The 16,294-nt window shown below is 43.8% G+C and overlaps 1 protein-coding gene across 2 annotated transcripts in view; it reads left to right on the top strand.

Moving 5' to 3' along the window:
* The window catches only part of SMOC1 (SPARC related modular calcium binding 1), a 160,316-nt gene that overhangs the window by 129,974 nt on the left and 14,048 nt on the right, over positions 1-16,294 (top strand). For both annotated transcript variants that reach the window (XM_041410451.1, XM_041410525.1), the window contains 3 exons: positions 6,655-6,847; positions 7,903-7,985; positions 11,725-11,830. In XM_041410451.1, the coding sequence (XP_041266385.1) occupies positions 6,655-6,847; positions 7,903-7,985; positions 11,725-11,830 (382 nt within the window). The remainder of the gene's footprint in view (positions 1-6,654; positions 6,848-7,902; positions 7,986-11,724; positions 11,831-16,294) is intronic.

Genomic DNA, 16,294 nt, shown 5'->3' with positions numbered 1-16,294 from the left:
TGGATGCTCTGTTCCATTGGCAAGAATGGTCATTTAATTTGATACGAGTCTCATGGTAGCTTTCAAAATAGAGAACTTCTGAGACCTCTTGTCTTGGAGAGCATCTTTTTCTTAACCTGCTGTGCTAGGTAGCTATCTTGTAATAATTGTATGTACCTTGCATTTTCCTCATTTGTTATGAGAGCAACACAACTTAAAATATGCTCTAATGAACCAGAATTTATTCAGAGCACTAATGTGTTGTATATGAACATGAAAGTATTGTCAGTTTTTTTCCAGGGTGATGTACCACAACCATAAAAAAAGCATTGCTCTTTTTTCTGCCATCCTTCAGCTAGTCTGGCTATAGCTCTAGGAGGGCTAGGACTGTGTGACTGACTGCTTGTGAGATGGGATGGTATAAAGAGTCCAAGGCCTGCCTGGAAAGCAGTTCAGTTAGAATTGCAAGGACAGGTAGCTTTCAATGGACAGGTTTCAAGATGTGCAAGTGTGGATCTTTACTCCTGTGTGAGTTGGGAACCCTGTGGAGCACACTCTTTTCTTGGCTGGGCAGGGCACAACACCCACAGATTCTGCAAAAGGAGCGTAAGTTGTGCATCAGACAGTCCCTCACTAAGTTTGCTCTAATTCGTGAGATGGTGCTTCCTTCAGCCAGTCCTCCTTATTGCAAGCTAGAGGGTCGATAGTGAATAGGCTTCTCATCATATAACACTGGTGGGAATGCAGTGCAGCCTTATCTCCTAGAGCAGAAGGAAAATGGCAAGGGAAGCATGTGTTCCTGGATAGCTGAAGTTTAATGAGCCACTTGGAATAATGCCTTTTTGAAAATTATAACCCACCTGTTAAACCTTTGCATTGTTCAGCACTGGAACGTGTAGTACCATCTGCTTCCTCTGTAGCCTATGCCTTGAGAAATTAAATTGAGTGAGTACCAAGGTAAAGCAAAGGCTGCTCAACTGGTACAGTATGGGAACACCTGCAAGGTTTGTTTTTCTTTTTACCTTCACGTTAGCCAGAAAACTCTGGAGGGACCATGATCCCAGACAGAACAGGGTGGAGTGGCTATCAGTACTGATGACTAACAGAGGTGTGGAGAGATTTATGCTATCCCCATGAGCCATATTTGCTCAGCTGTTATTGTGCTCCCAGTAAACACAGAAGGGGTTGTTTCTCTTCCTCCACCCACAGCCCTGCTCAGGGGACAGGCAATAAGGGCCTATTTACTGCATTGCTTTGCTAGTCCTGCCAGCACTTGTGCATGTCTGTACTTAAGGCTTTTCTAATGCTCTTTCCCCTCCGAGGAGGGAAGGATGCAGGTTTGGGCTGCTGAGGTAACCTGTGCTGAACTTGCTTTCTGCCCACAGCTTTTGTAAGCTCCGTACTGTGGTGAGGTACCTGTTCTCCTGGAGTGGACCTGGGTCCTGTTCACATTAGAGCTTCCTTAAGCAATGTAAAAACAGCTTGAAGCTGATGTAAAATAAGCTGTGGTAAAATAACCAGTTCAAAGCTCTTGCTCTCTGCCACAGCAGTGTAAAGACACATAAGAAATTGACCCTGTCTGAATTAAGCTCCTCTGGGAGACAGGCAAACATTTTCCTCACTGAAAGGAGAACTGAGGCACAAAGACACTTAGTCCTCATGTTTGGGTTGGCACAGGAGGTCAGTAGGAACTTGGCACTAGATATCCATGCTGCTCCCCTTTGTTCTATGCTGCACTAATGTCTCACTGAGAGGAAAGTTGGGAGTTGAACAAAAAAAATTTGGGGGAGATATGTTTGAGGTTTTTTTTTTAATGGTTTTTTGAAATGAGGTCCCCATTGCAGCACTAACAATGGGGATTGGTCAAGAATTATTCTTCTAAAAGACCTTTTCCTCCCCTTGTGATGAATGTTTGTTCATTAAAACTAAAGCTTTTTGTGGGAATTCCATGGGAAAAGTTTTGCTGGTCCAGACAGAATTTCTAGTCAAAGGAAATGAGGGAGAGAGAGAGAGAAAGAGAAGGAAATCTGCCGTGCCTGGTACAGCCTGTAGCTCTGGGGTTAGGCTGTTCACATGGGTTCATTTGGGCTGGGCAGAAGCACAGAGGGAGGTTAGACCCTCTCTCTTTTGCCTGATTTGGAAGAAAGAATCCTGTCTCTTAAGGGTGTAGGAATCTCTCCAAGGTTGTTGGTTTTGGTGCTGCAGTCTCCCTCTTCTTTTTATAAGAAAATATTTGTGTGCAGAAGACCAAAGTTCAAAAAATAATCTGCTGTGTTTGGATGGCAGATGTTCCCTATGTCCCACCATAATTACCCACAGCATCTTCACAGCCATGGTGAATGCCTTGGTGCCTTGGCTTTGGTGGCAATGAGAGTTGTTCCATGTCAGGAGAGCGGCTGGGGAAGGCTGCCTCATCCCCTTTGGCTGCACATAGCCCTGCAAGGTGAGCATGAGAACTGCTAAGCACAAGCCTTTGGCTGGATGCTACTAGACACCTCTCTTCTCAGCTTTGTGGGGTAAACAAGCGCCCCATCTCTTTAATAACCATACAGTCTATTACACAGTCAGACAAGTCCCTTACTTTGTCCATAATTTTTATTTTTATTGTGCAGGCATTAAATGTATGTTTGAATGTGTGTACTTAAGGGACAAGGAATGAGAGATGTTTTAATTAATCTGGCCAAGTATTCCTCATAAGGCCATTACTAGGGCAAAATTGTTGAATAAATAATGTGCAACAGCAGATGTCCAAGCCCTGTTTTCCTGCCATAGCTCATGGCTTCAGAGACACTACTTTAAAAGTATGTTTTAATGAGTAGTCGAAGCAGTCAAGAGTAAGAAGGAACAGTTAGCATTTTAGAGCTGAGCAGTTGAGGTAAAATGGATATTTCTGCCTATGACTCTTCTCTTTGTGTATGAATACATTCCCTGTTGGGTTTTTTTTCTGTAATTTGGTTTTTTTTTAATCTATGTTTGCTGTCTCACAAAGGTTTCACTCCCCAGCAGCAGCAAGTTGGCAAGTGTTACTTGGTTTCTTTGCTGATGGTCAAGTCAAACCAAAGATGGCAGAAAACAGTGGAATGTGACAGCACCTTTAAAATAAATAATTAAATAGGTATAATATTATTATTTGTTCTAGGAAGACTGTGTCCCACTGACTTGCTGTCTTAAATATTCTTTCTCTGAGAAAAGTTTAGTTTAGGCAAAGAAGGAAAACCTTTCTTTCTCTGCCTGCAACTTCCATTAACAAGGAATGGCTTTTAAGTACCCTGCATGTATAATAAATATATGCTGGTTTCTAAGATGACAGCTTAATTTCATAGCTGGCATTAAACTTTCTAGCTTTGCCATAGGCTTTCTCTATTCTCCATTAACCTGGCCTTGGCAACAACAGCAGAGTTTCCAGTAAGCAGTTTGACTGGAACAGGAGGACTTCAGTGTCCTGGAGCTGGGATAGCATTTGATGAGCTCTTTGTTACCCATGAGACAATCTTTCAGGGTGACACTGCATGCAGTTCATGCCAAGTCCCAGACTAGGGAAACTGATGGTGTGGATTTTCCAGCTGATTTTGATGCCTTTTGAATACCCAACTGTTAATATGAATGGGTTTTTTTTAAGGGAATTAAGTGCTGTTAGAGTGGTAGCCTGGAGGAAAGAGTCTCTTCAGGAACTAGTGCTAGTTAATACATTCTGCTTAGCAGACAGATGTCACTGAAGGAAATTTCCACAAGGCTGTTGTCAGACTCAATGTGTTTGCTATTCTGATCTCCTCCAGCTCAGGGAAGGCTTGGTGGATCTGGAAGGGGTTCAGAGAAGGACTGTGCCATGTGGGACTCTCCGTCATGTAAATGAGACGAAGTAGAGATCTGTAAAGCAGGGAGGACTTCCACATCAGCTACCTCTAGATGTGCATTAGAACTGAGTAAAGTATGATCCCTGATGCTTCAGCTCTACCACTGTCATTGCTAATGATGGGCTACTGAATGCTGGTGACAGAGTCTGCATCATTATATCTGTCTGATAACAACTGAACAAAGCCTCTAAGATTTGTTTCACTCAGCCTTCAAACAGCCTTCAAGCAGAAACAGCTACCAGTTAGTTATGTATTCTGGTAGGAAATGTGACTATTCAGTTCCCACAAATGTCTGTTAATATGTGCAGAGAATTTTTTCCATTTTTTAATGCCATAGCACAGATGTGTAAATATGTAGATTTATTCTGTGTAATTTGCATACCTAACTGCAAATGTATGTAAAATAACGTACTAATTAATTAAAGAAATTTATTATTTTTTCTCTTTATTTCAATGAAAGTGGCTTATTTCTTTTTTCTAGCACATACTTTATTTTTTTCAGAGTAATTTTACTGAGAGTTTTGCAAGACTCAAAGGACTTGAGAAATCTTGGTTTGTCTTTGTGCACTTGGGAAGCTTTTGGGATTTAGATAGAAAAATTCCTGGAATGTAGTTCTCTTTAGCAGAAGTTTTTCTTCCTTTTACTTGTAATATAATGATGATAGAGAATTTTGCCCCTGCTTTTTTGCTTCCCCCAAGCTGCCTGAATGATTTGCCTCACCTGATGGCCAGGAGGGGAATTGCTGTCAGCAGACTGTGGGTAAGTGAGGCACTTTGATGTCAGCGGCTTGTTAGGGAGCTGGCAGACCTCTGGCTCAGTGACTTCTCTGTCCATGTACATCTTGGGAACAGTCTTTTTTTTCTTTTTCCTTTTTTTTTTTTTTTTTTCTTTCTTCTCAGATGTGAAATCTGTCAGCAAAGTGAAGTCAGCTTAAATATCAGCTGAGGCTTGGGTTCCCTTTCAGTTTTTGTTGACTTTATCCCCTCCTGCTCCTGCCCAGTCAAGTTTCTCTCTGCTTGAGTCAGACTTACCAACACTTAATTCTGTGTTTCTATTGTATGGATTTGTATGTGGCAAAGTTCAGGTGCCCTTCACATTCCCAGCCTTGACAGTGATCTGAAATGCTGAGGAGAGTGAGACATTTTGGGGTCTCTGAGACTCTTTCAGATGCTGCAGTTCAATTAGAAACCAGTAAAAATGTTTCTGGTTCCCAGGCATGCTGTACTCAGGTGATGCTGTGCAGACCTGCTGGATTTTCTTGTGTCTGCTGTTACCAGCTGTAAATTGGCACCCTTACTGTTCCCCAAATATGGAACAAAACTTACTCTCTCCACAATATAATTTATCACCAAAATGCAAGATATAACTAATGGCAGACAAAACAGAAGGAACCTGAGCACATGTTGGTTGTGTGCTGAGCCAGTCACAGGAGCAGGATGCTGAGGTTATGCCATGTCTGTTGGCTGATGATGCAAATATCTACAGATCTGGGGTGAACCTATGGTGTCATTGCTGGTCAGCAGGAGCTTTTTATGTATCGAAGGCTTGAGGTGACTCGTGGCAAGGAATTACAGGTTTTGTGGCCTATTTATAAAAATAAAATTAAAACCACAGTAAACTGCAGGGGAGAGGAAGGCTAGGGAAGAAGAGGACAGCTGTTTCTCCTGCTTGTTTTTCATCACTCTCCTAAGGATAAAAGTTAGAGTGTTGTCTTTTGTTACCCTAGGATGTGTTTTCAGCTGTCTTGATTGCTTTGTTTTCATCAGTGTGATACTTTCAGTAGTTTACAAAGTTGAAATAATTTTTCTGCTTGTCAAAAGGACAGAATACCTGAAGAGTTATAATTGAGAATTTCTGGCAGTTGAGCCAAATAAGTCTTACCATTGTGGAGGTACTCTGCGCTTCTCTTCCCCCTTAGATGCTGGTCCATGTGAGAGGCAACAGCCTGGCACTGTCCCTGCACCCTACACTCCTTTGTGGGCAGCGCTTGGGCTCTGTGTGCCAGGCTGGCTGCAGGAGCTGCTTCTGGGCTTCTTCCTGTTCTTTGGTGGATGCCACTACTGTTCTCTTTGACAATGTCTTTGGAAATAGCTTTTCCTGTGTAAGAGGTTCTTAAGGCACAGGGCCTTACCTGCTGCTCAGCAGAAAGCGGTGTTGGGTGCTCCGTGTTTGCCAGGTGAGGACGACAGTGGAGAGTGCTGGAGAGGTGATGGCAGTGGGGGTCGAGTGGGATATCCCATTCTGTTCCCTGCTGAGGTGTGTGCAGATGCTGTGTGCACTGGATAAAGCTGTGTTAAAACATAACCTGCTCCTCTTGGGATCATGTTGGAGAGGTGGTATTGAGGGGGAGGAGTGTTTTGCAGTCTGGAGAAAGAGACGGAGGGGCAGGGCAGGGTGTTTGTGTCCTTTGTTTAACTGGAAAATACAAGTCACAGTTTAGAATCTCTCAACTTGTAAAAACAATCTGGGAAATGCTTACCTCATGGCTGCATTAATAGTGAATTATTTTTACCTGACAGTTCATTTCCAAAACCCAAGTGATCAAGAAGAGTTTTTTCTGCTGTTTCTGGCATCCTGAGCACCCGGCAGTCAATGTCTTTAGTCCACAATCTTGTTGTGTCACAGCTAAATATAGGAGAAAGTTCTGAACCCAGAAGTCCCTCAGTCCCTGTGAGGATGTAGACATACTGATGTTTGATGGGAAGAAAACAGACACAAAGGGCTCCTGATGTGAAGGATATCCACACCCCGCTGACCTGAGCAAAGTGATCTTGATTTGATTCTTTTTCCACCCTCTCCACCCTCACTTCTGTCTTCCAGAAAAAGTTCACTCCTGTGACCAGGAGAGGCAGAGCGCCTTGGAGGAGGCCAGGCAGAACCCCCGGGAGGGTATCGTCATCCCCGAGTGCGCTCCTGGAGGACTTTACAAACCAGTGCAATGCCACCAGTCGACTGGGTACTGCTGGTGTGTCCTGGTGGACACGGGACGTCCCCTGCCTGGTACTTCCACACGGTGAGAGCTACAGGCAGGCCTGGGAAGGTGCCTGGCTGGAGAAGATGAGATATAAAAAATACTACTGCAATATGAAACCAGTTGCTCACTCTGGAGCAGTCAGCTCTACACTGCTTTCCCTAGAGCAAGCAGTGCTGTACACGATGTTCCCTGTTGAGTGTTACTATGCAGCTCCCTCACTGTAGGAGTTGGTGGATATTAACTAATGTCCATACTTTTCTCTGTGTTAAGTATTCATGCAAAGCAGCCTTTTTTTCTTCTGCCTTGCTTTTATGAAGTAAAAGGAATGGGGGCTTTGCTTAAGAGTATAGATTATGGGCATGAGCAGTGAAAAGACAAGTGTCTGTTGCATTATCATCTGCTTTATACTTCCATGTTGCAGCCACTTGAATCCTGACCAGCAGGGAATTAGAAGACTGCTTGTTGTGCATGGGTAGATTTTAAACCAGAGATAGATTTTTTTTTTCAGTCACTCTCTACCTTGAAACTACCTGAGGAATCTTTTCTCGCTTGGAGTTTGGAAACAAATTGTGGGTCTGGCAAGTTGCAAAAACAGGCCAGTAAGAGCTGGGACTTAAACTTGGCTAGATATAGTGATTCTGCAAAGCATGGATAGCTTTGAAAAAACATTTCAGCCTATACCCACAAGAATTGGAAGAGGGCCTTGTGCTGTTTTTGGGTTTCAGTTGATAGCTGGTCCTGGACTTCAAAGTAAGTTCTTTCTTTCTACTTCTTCCACTTCTGCTGCCGTTGCTGACTGTCTGTCCATAAACAGATGCTTGAGAGTGGTATTTCTCCTGGAGGTTTATTGGTTTCCCCTGCAGTGAGCAGACAAGGTACAAGCCATTGACCCTGAGATTAGCTCAGCTGGTCAAAGCATAGTGCTAATGATGGTCTGGTTGTGGATTTGATCCCTGTATAGGCCACTCACTTAAGAGCTGGACTCGATGATCCTTGCTGGTCCCTTCCAGCTCAGAACAGTCTGTGATTATTCACTGTGTGATGACACTAAAACTATGTTACATAGTTTAGCCTCTGCTGTTCTCCTTTTTCAGGTATGAGACCCCAGTGTGTGAAAGTGATGCCAGATCGAAGAGCACAGAGATTGATGATCCCTTCAAGGACAGGGAACTTCCAGGTTAGAGGACCAAGATCCTGTCTCTGCCTTCTTGCCTTGTCTCACCTTGGGCCTCTTAAGAGGCCAGGAATATTGTTGAGGAGCTAGGGGATTTTTCTCATAGAGCATGCTTTACCATAGGGTTTATTCTGTGGGTTTTTTTAAGATCACCTTCAGTTTCAGCAGTGAACTGGAAAAGGCTGGGTCTGTCCTGAGTATGTTTATTGCCTCTCTGCCCTTTGAAAACATTTCTGGGATTAGAATTTTCTGCAGAGAAACCAGGATGCCTGGAGATATCCTGGGGGAAGAATAGGCTCAACACTGAATGTTCCTTAAAGCCTGACCAGGACAAGATCCTTTCTGTTTAGCAGGGCTTTTCAGCAGCTTGATGCTCCCTGAGTCACAGAAGAGGACACAACTGCCAATTGTCAGTGGACTGATTTCCTCCCTTACAGTGACTGCATGGACCAGGCAGGACAACCCTCACGGTGTGCTAATGGTGGCTTCTCACTTAGCTGGACTTTATTCCTCCTTTTCTCCCTGGGATATGTTTTATTTCCTACTGCTCCTTGTTTTATATTCTGTTTTTCCCTCTTAACAGAGTGGCAAGCATAATTTGCTGTTTGATGACATTTTTTCTGCTAGGAACATGTGCTGGGCATTGGTGTCAGTGCATCTCTTAAAAATGCTATCCCACCTGCCTGTGCTCTGTGTTTTCCTTCTGGCTTCCTTCTAAGGAGCAGAGTGAGGGGCCTTCACTGACAGGTCAACCATTGCTCTCCTGGGTGGGGACTGCTTGAAAACACAAGCTACAGTGGATCCCTCTGCACCATGAGGGGGTAGTGGACACCACTAATTCTGCAGAAATAGCTGGTGACTCTGGATCAGCTTAACGTTCTGTGGGTAGCATAAAGCGAGTTGTTCCTGAGCAGGTTAGCAAAGGAAATGAGACTTGTTCCAGATCTGCTTTGTGTGTCTCCTAATTGTGGTCCTGCTGGCTCCTGACTTCAGACCCCAGACCTTTCTGCTTAGCAACTCTGCCCTCAGCAGGGCTCTCTTCTATGCAGCTCCTCATTTTCACAAGTCATGTAAAAATTTCCTATTGCTTCCCTTTCACATTCAAAGGAAATCAACCAATTGGTTCAAATATTATGTTGTGGGGTAGGGGGAGGGAAGCCAGCTAAATGGATTACATTAAGGCTCATTTCTTTAGGAAATCACACTAAAATGGAATAACCTTACATCCTTAATTCCACATCCCCCACTCCCATTACTTTACCATCTATCCTTGCACTTCTTCCCTGCCTCTTCAGAAATACTCTGCAAAAATCCTTTGCACTTTGACTTTTTCTTTGAGACTCTATTTCTGATCTCAGGAAGACAGATTGGTTTTGTTTCCCTTCTCCTTTTCCTTCTCCACTGAAGCCAGACAAGGGGACAGAAACTGCTTGAGCAGAAGAGGACACAGGATGCTCTGTGGCTTAGCAGTCTGGTCCCAATATCAAAGTCCAGGAGAGCTGCCCTCTCAGTTCAAGCCAGTTTTCTGCACCTGTATAAACTTCAAGCTCTGTTTGGCTGTACTGGTTGGTATGATTGTTGCCCAGAGATGTTTTAAGTGCCCCATCCCTGGAAGTGCTCAAGGCTGGATTGGATGGGATCCTGAGCAACCTGATCTAGTGAATGGCATCCCTGCCCCTAGCAGGAGGGTTGAAACTAGATGATCTTTAAGGTCCCTTTTAACCCTAGCCACATTCCATGATTCTGTGATTCCTATCACTGAAAATACCCCTGTCTATGGAGAGATGGGAGACAGAGGATCTGATCCTGGTTTTTCTGCCTGAGAAATGCTGTGCTGCATGAACTTCTTACGCAATCTTGAGGTTTGTTTGATTAGCTACTCTTGTATGCAAAAATTTACTGATGAGCCAGAACTGCAGGGGGTGAGAGAGAATGTTTCTTTTTCTTTTTTTTTTTTTTCCTGTTCTCATTTCTTAGCAGAACTGAATGTCAAGAAAAATTCCTTCTTTAATTTGAGACAGATTGCATCATTTGCACTCAGTTCTGTCAGGGGGACCCCTTACTTTATTCCTCTTGTAGAGGTTTGCCCATTCTTTAGACTCTCAGTGATGCAGGCAGTGAAGAGACCCTGCAGAGGCCCAGGTGGGAAAGACATAAGTTCAGATCCTTGCACACCTATACATACTCTCTTCACAATCTGTCATGGCTGTGGCCAAAAGTAAAAAAGAAAGAAAGAAGGAAAATGTTGCTTATACATAGCAAATGGCAAACTGCTAATTCCTGCAGATGGTGAGATGCTGGGAGCCCAGGGAGATGACTTCTAGCAAATAGTTCTTCAGCCTTTTCATTACCTCGACAAAAAGCTCCTTTAAGTGAGTGGTCTACTCCTGCTGCAATAGCAGCTTACCCATTACAATGCTGACATTTTCTGGAGCACATGCCAAGTGACTGCTGAGGGGTGTGTGTGTGTGCAGTGTACATAATACAGAGACAGGCTAGGGACTGTTGGTTAGCTATTGCAGAGGACAGAGCCTGTAATACTGCAAAGGAGGGACTTTTGTCAGATCAGTTTGCAAGCTGCTTTCAGCTGTCAAGGGATTACCGGAAGTTTCCGGTGCTCTGTTTGTGGTACATGTTCTTCTTTACTTGTTCAGGAAAAGCAGAAAGTGTTGACATTGCTCTATGTTGCTGTGGGAGGCTGTTTGCTGACCTAATCAGCTGAATAATTGGTAGTGCATGGTATTTTGGGGGCTTTGGGGAAAGAGGTGAGGGATATGGTGACGACCTCTCTGTCACATCAAGATAAGACAATTGGATGGCAGGTGATGGGTTTTGAGCAACAGTTTTTACAATAGTGTGTTGAAGTTAAGCACTCTTGTTCTTGGTTCCTTGTTCCTTACCTTGTTCCAGACTAGAACAGTTGTCACAGTGTTCATAGGGTAGTAAATGAAGCTTACTTAAAGCAGCAAGGAAACACCATAGATTGCCTTTTAAAGGTGAAGAGATGGAGAGTTTCACTGCAACAGGCTGCCACTGTTTAGGATAGAAGACTCTGTCAGTCCGTGGTTATGATGATGGGGAAATAGACAGCCTCAGCACTAAGTAATGGAAATGGTTACCAAACTCATTTTCAACCCACTTTTGTCCTGCTTAAGCCAGCAGTGACTGGAGGTGACTACCACATACCAGCTCAGTTTGACATATTTCCTATGTAGAATGGTCATGTGAAGAATGAGTTATTGTGGTAGGCGCTGGCAGGCAGTGCTTTCTGTGCCTGAAGAGGAGAGTGCAAGCAGCAGACCTTGCCTTGTGCTCTGGGATACTTTAATCTGTCAATTAGGGCCTCAGAACAGCCACATTTGCCTCAGAAGATGATCCAGGAGGTAATGAATTGTTTTGTAAACTTCTCTGTAAGTGTCACCATGGGAACTCCCGTCTGCCAGGCACTTCCAGCGCATCCCTGCGGTTTTGCTGGTAGAGAACTGGGTGAGACCGTAAAGCTAACCACACAGTCTTCCTGCCAGATATTGTTGATTACCCTGCATGTGCCTGGACAAAAGCTGCAGGACAAATTGCCACACAGAGAAACACACTGAGGGATTCTTCTGCCTTTCCTTAGGGACTGTGTTGATGGTTGTTGCTGTCTTAAAAACAAAGGAGGTTCTGACTGATCCTTGCTGAGTTGGGGTAAGAGACTAAGCCTGTGTGTTCTTGCATTAAAACTCCTCTTTTCTTTCTGCAGGCTGCCCAGAAGGGAAGAAAGTTGAATTTATTACCAGCTTACTTGATGCTCTGACTACAGACATGGTACAGGCTATTAACTCAGCAGCACCTACTGGGGGTGGGAGGTGAGTCCAGAAAGCATGGCTGAATGCCACCCAGATGGCTGCAGAGCTCTGGGTGCTCCTGAGGTGGGCGCAGGTGGGAAAGGTGTTGTTCTGACTGATTTGGGTTCCTCTGGGTTGCTGGGAGAGGATCTGAGTCTGCTTTGACCTGTCATCCTAGCTCTGCTTGCTTTCTCCCGCCCCTCCTCCCTGGCAGCTGCTCCACCATAAAGGTTAGTATAGCCCATTTGAAGTGTGAAATGAGAGCACAGTGGGAGGAAGTGGCTTGTTCTTTTGTCCCTTGGTGCATGAAAAGACCTAATAAAATGCAAATGGATTGAAGGAGACCGTGTGGCCTAGTGGCTACCACGGGGAGGGAAGAATGTGAACCAAATTCTTGGCAGCACCAGCGCTGTGGCTTTGCTGTGAGGCTGCAGCCAGCCTGCCGATGAGGAGAGGAGCTGTTTTCCATGGCCCTCCCCTCTGACCAGCTGCCACCCCTTTTGGAAGGAGCAACAGGTCAGGCCTGTTGCAAGAGGTGGGCAGAAGTCTGTGTTCCTGGGGAACTGGAGGAAAGATGAGGCTGTGTCTCCCCCTCCTGCTTGATAACAGCAGATCCCTGCAGCGTTGCCTTGGGACAGACCACTTTGAACGAACCCTGATGGATTTAAAAAGTGCCACACTGCCTCAGCTAGGCAAGGCTCCTGTGGGTCTGGACTTGCCTGATATAAAAGGAGTCAGTGCTGGGGCAGCTGCAGGGATGGCACAATGACTGATGTGCCCAGGGTCTGGAGATGGAAGTGCCTCTGCACAAATGTTACTGCTATGGGTATTCCTCCAATGTGTTGACAGTAATGTTGATCCCCTGCTTTCCTCTTTCATAATGGAGAAGGAATCAGTGCCATCTTTTATCTACTCAAGACTATTCAAGGTCCTGGGTGGCATGGCTGTGTCCCTTGGCTTCAGGATGGACTAAAAGAGAATTCATATGGTTTTAACTTCACATTTAGACCTTACAAATCAGGCCAGTGACTTCTGTGTGTGCCCGCATGCTGAATATTCTGTAACCCGTTGAATTAGTGCTGTATGCCTAACATGTCTGTATTCATATAAACAGGATGAAAAATGCCCCAAGGATGGGAAATACATCGTTCTCTCCCAGACTTAGGCATTCCAATGTCAATTCTGTCTAATTTGCATGGTTTAAATGCACCGGGTAGGGGTGGTAAGAAGCCCTGGAGAGTATTTGATATTTATTTGGCATCTTTGGCACTGGGACTGAAACACAGCCAATGTAATCATCACTCTTAAAATAAAGCATAATATAAACCAATGTTGTAGAGACCAGAGATGTATGCCCCCACTGCGCTTCTATAAACCAGCAGGCTTGCTTCCTAATGTTCCCCAGGCTTTGTGTATTTCTCAGCTTTCAATAGAGGCCTTTCTGGTGGAATTTTTCACTGCCCAGCTCTTCACACAGTCATCACATTGATTTATTTTCCACTCCAATGTCAGCAGCCCGGTTGTAAGGGGGGAAAATTAAATCTTTTCGCAGGCTGTCCTTGGTATGGCAAAAGACTGCTACCACCCAAATACTCTGCCTGCCCACAGCCATGATTAAATTCAGATAACTGCTCTGGTTTAATTTTCCATGTGCCTCAGCTAGACTACGCATGTACCCCAAAGAACATGTGTCAAGCTTTTCCAACCCAACAGGTCATGATGGGACCATTTTTATTTTTTTAAAAAAGTACTTTCAGGGAATTTTTGATATTTATATTTAAAAAAAATTATCAGTACATATTCCATATGGGTTTGTGGAGTTGGGAAGCTGTCTCTATGCAGTGAGTCCTGCTTTTCAAGAGTCTCAAGGTGAGGAATATCCTGAGTTCTCTCTTCAGGAATTGGCTTCTGATGGTGTGACCAGGTGTATTCTTTGCTGGGTAAAAAATGGCTGGACCCAGAGAGTGGCTGGTGGCCAGTCACAAGTGGTGTTCCCCAGGGCTCAGTGTTGGAGCCAGCCCTGTGTAATATCATCTTCAACAGCCTGGACAAGGGGATTGAGTGCCCCCTTATCCCATCGTGCTGTGTGGGAGTGTTGACCTGCAGAAGGGCAAGAAGGATCTGGACAGGCTGGATCCATGGGCCAAGGCCATTGTATGAGGTTCAGCAAAGGGAAGTGACAGGTCCTGCACTTGGGTCACAACAGCCCCATGCAGCACTACAGGATGGGGATGAGTGACTGGAAAGCTGCCTGGCCGAAAAGGGCCTGAGAGAGCTGGTCTGCAGCAGCTGAACATGGGCCAGAGTGTGCCCAGTACATAGAGGCATACAGTACACATCTTTGGTATCAACATTAAAATAAAGGACCAAAGGAAGAGAAGAGCCTTTCCAAAGTGTCCAGGACAAAAAAGCTTAACAGTGAGAGTCTTAAGGAGTTCAGACTTCCTTAGGGTATTGAAAGACAAAAAAGTTGGAAGTTCATTTTGTAAAATCTGAGTATCTCTATAGGGACAAAGGCTCTGCAGGCTCTTAAGTCTAGCAGGGAAGAACATGATTAACTGAATATAAACAAACTTGTGAGCGAAATTTCTTTAAAGAGAGGGCAGTTCTAAGCCAGAGTGAAGTCATGAGGGACGTGACTGATTCCCACTGTCTAACGCTTTCATCTTAGGCCTGATGTGTTTCAGAAGGACTTGCTTTAGTCAAACCTGAGTTATGGTCCCAAGAATAATTTGATTCACATTCTGTGACTATGATATACAGGAAACCAGATTAGATTACTCTCCTGCCTTCAGTCTGAATTTGGATATGTGAGTGAAAACTTATGTGTTTGCCGAGTGTCTTTGCAATTAATATCCATATTAGCTTTTGGGGTTTGTTTTGGGAGGGGGGCAGGGGGAGGAGGAGGGAGTGGGGGGTGATGAGGGAGAAGCATGGGAAGAAATCAGAGATTGGCATTTGAAATACTACATAGAGCTGTGCTAAGTAGCCCCCATAGACAATGTAGTAGCAGCAAAGTGAGGCGGTAGCTTGGATTCTTGCAGGCCATGTAAGCAAAACCTGATGGGACTCTTTTTTTTTAAACTGGGCATGCTTAAAACAACCTTGTAATCCCTTATAGGTCTTGTCTTGTTTAAGGAAGTTCAAAGCTATTGACTTTAATTGAGTTACTCTTGCTTTACAATAATGTAAATAATGTAAATGAGATGAGAACTTCCCTTCCTCATGGCCCTGGTTTATATTACCGCATAATAGCCAAATAGACTTCATTTATAGTTTTGAAACAGAAAATCTCTGGTAAAATTCATTCTTAATTTTAAGTTTATGTTATAACTTCAATACACATCTTGTTACTGTATGTTTTCAAAGTAATTAAGGGAGCACTTGTAGAGAATTGGTTTATTAGCGAGTACATTGTATCCTTTCTGAAAAAAAATCCTTGTTGAAATTTTTCACAAGTGAGTACTATATAATCGGAACAGCACTTAAAAATTTAGACTTAGCTTTAGTACAGTTTAGTCTCTTTTCTAATTCTGATATAGTCATATTTCAGAGGGCCTAAACTAAACTAGATCATAGGGAATTGCAGCCTGAGTTTCTGTTATCTGAGAAATTCTCTTTGGTCCCTGCCAATTCAGAAATGAGTTTTAGTTGCCAAAATTTGTGCATTATGGCTTGCTACATTATCAGCAAAAATATTGCTGCCCTGTGGAATTTGAGGTAAATGGGCAGCTTACAGCAGCCACCCTTATAATGTAAAACAGCAACTATTAGTCCCTTAATTTAAAGTTGCCACTTATTCCCCATGTAATAGCCCCAAAAAGTACTCCAGAAAATGGCCCTGAGGTTCCATTTCATGCTCTAGTTGAGCAGTTTGAAGCAAGCAAGCACAGTTCAGCACATCTCCAGGGTGTTCTGAAGCCAATCCACGTTTTAATAAAGACTGACACTTTTAAACAGTGCAGGGAAGTTGATGCTCAACTCCTATTGCATTTCAATTGAAGTTGGATACCAACTTCCCTTTGTCCTCTTATGGAAATTCTAGCCTAATTAAAGATACGGGAGAGTTCATGTAAGAGGAGGGTCTTTGAACAGTCAGTGAGGAATGAAGGGAGGCGATTTTTTAACCTTCTAAATTATTTATCCTACAATCTTCAGAAAAATTGTGTTCAGAATAATGTTTCATGTACAACTTAGCCTGAAGAGAGAAAGAAACTGGCCTGTAATAGGGGAGATAGCTTTTAACTGTAGAGGAATGATGCATTTCCCATAATTAATTTGGACTGGGTAGTACCCTTTTGTTTAGTCTGAACACAGCTTAGTTTTTTGTTGGCTTCTTGATTCCTTGGCTACAGGAAAGGAGGAATAATAAAACAAATACAGGATCCTTTTGCAATTCTGTTATAATAATCCTCTCTGATTCAAACCATGTTCCACTGTTACAGATTTTAACTTTAGGCAACTGCAAAGAACAACAAAATGGGA

The sequence above is a fragment of the Onychostruthus taczanowskii genome, unplaced genomic scaffold, assembly GCF_017590055.1.
Source record: "Onychostruthus taczanowskii isolate IOZ18803 unplaced genomic scaffold, ASM1759005v1 scaffold1, whole genome shotgun sequence".
In the NCBI taxonomy this organism is placed as follows: domain Eukaryota; kingdom Metazoa; phylum Chordata; class Aves; order Passeriformes; family Passeridae; genus Onychostruthus; species Onychostruthus taczanowskii.
The sequence above is the reverse complement of the archived record's forward strand: the minus strand, read 5'-3'. Positions and strand labels throughout refer to the sequence as shown.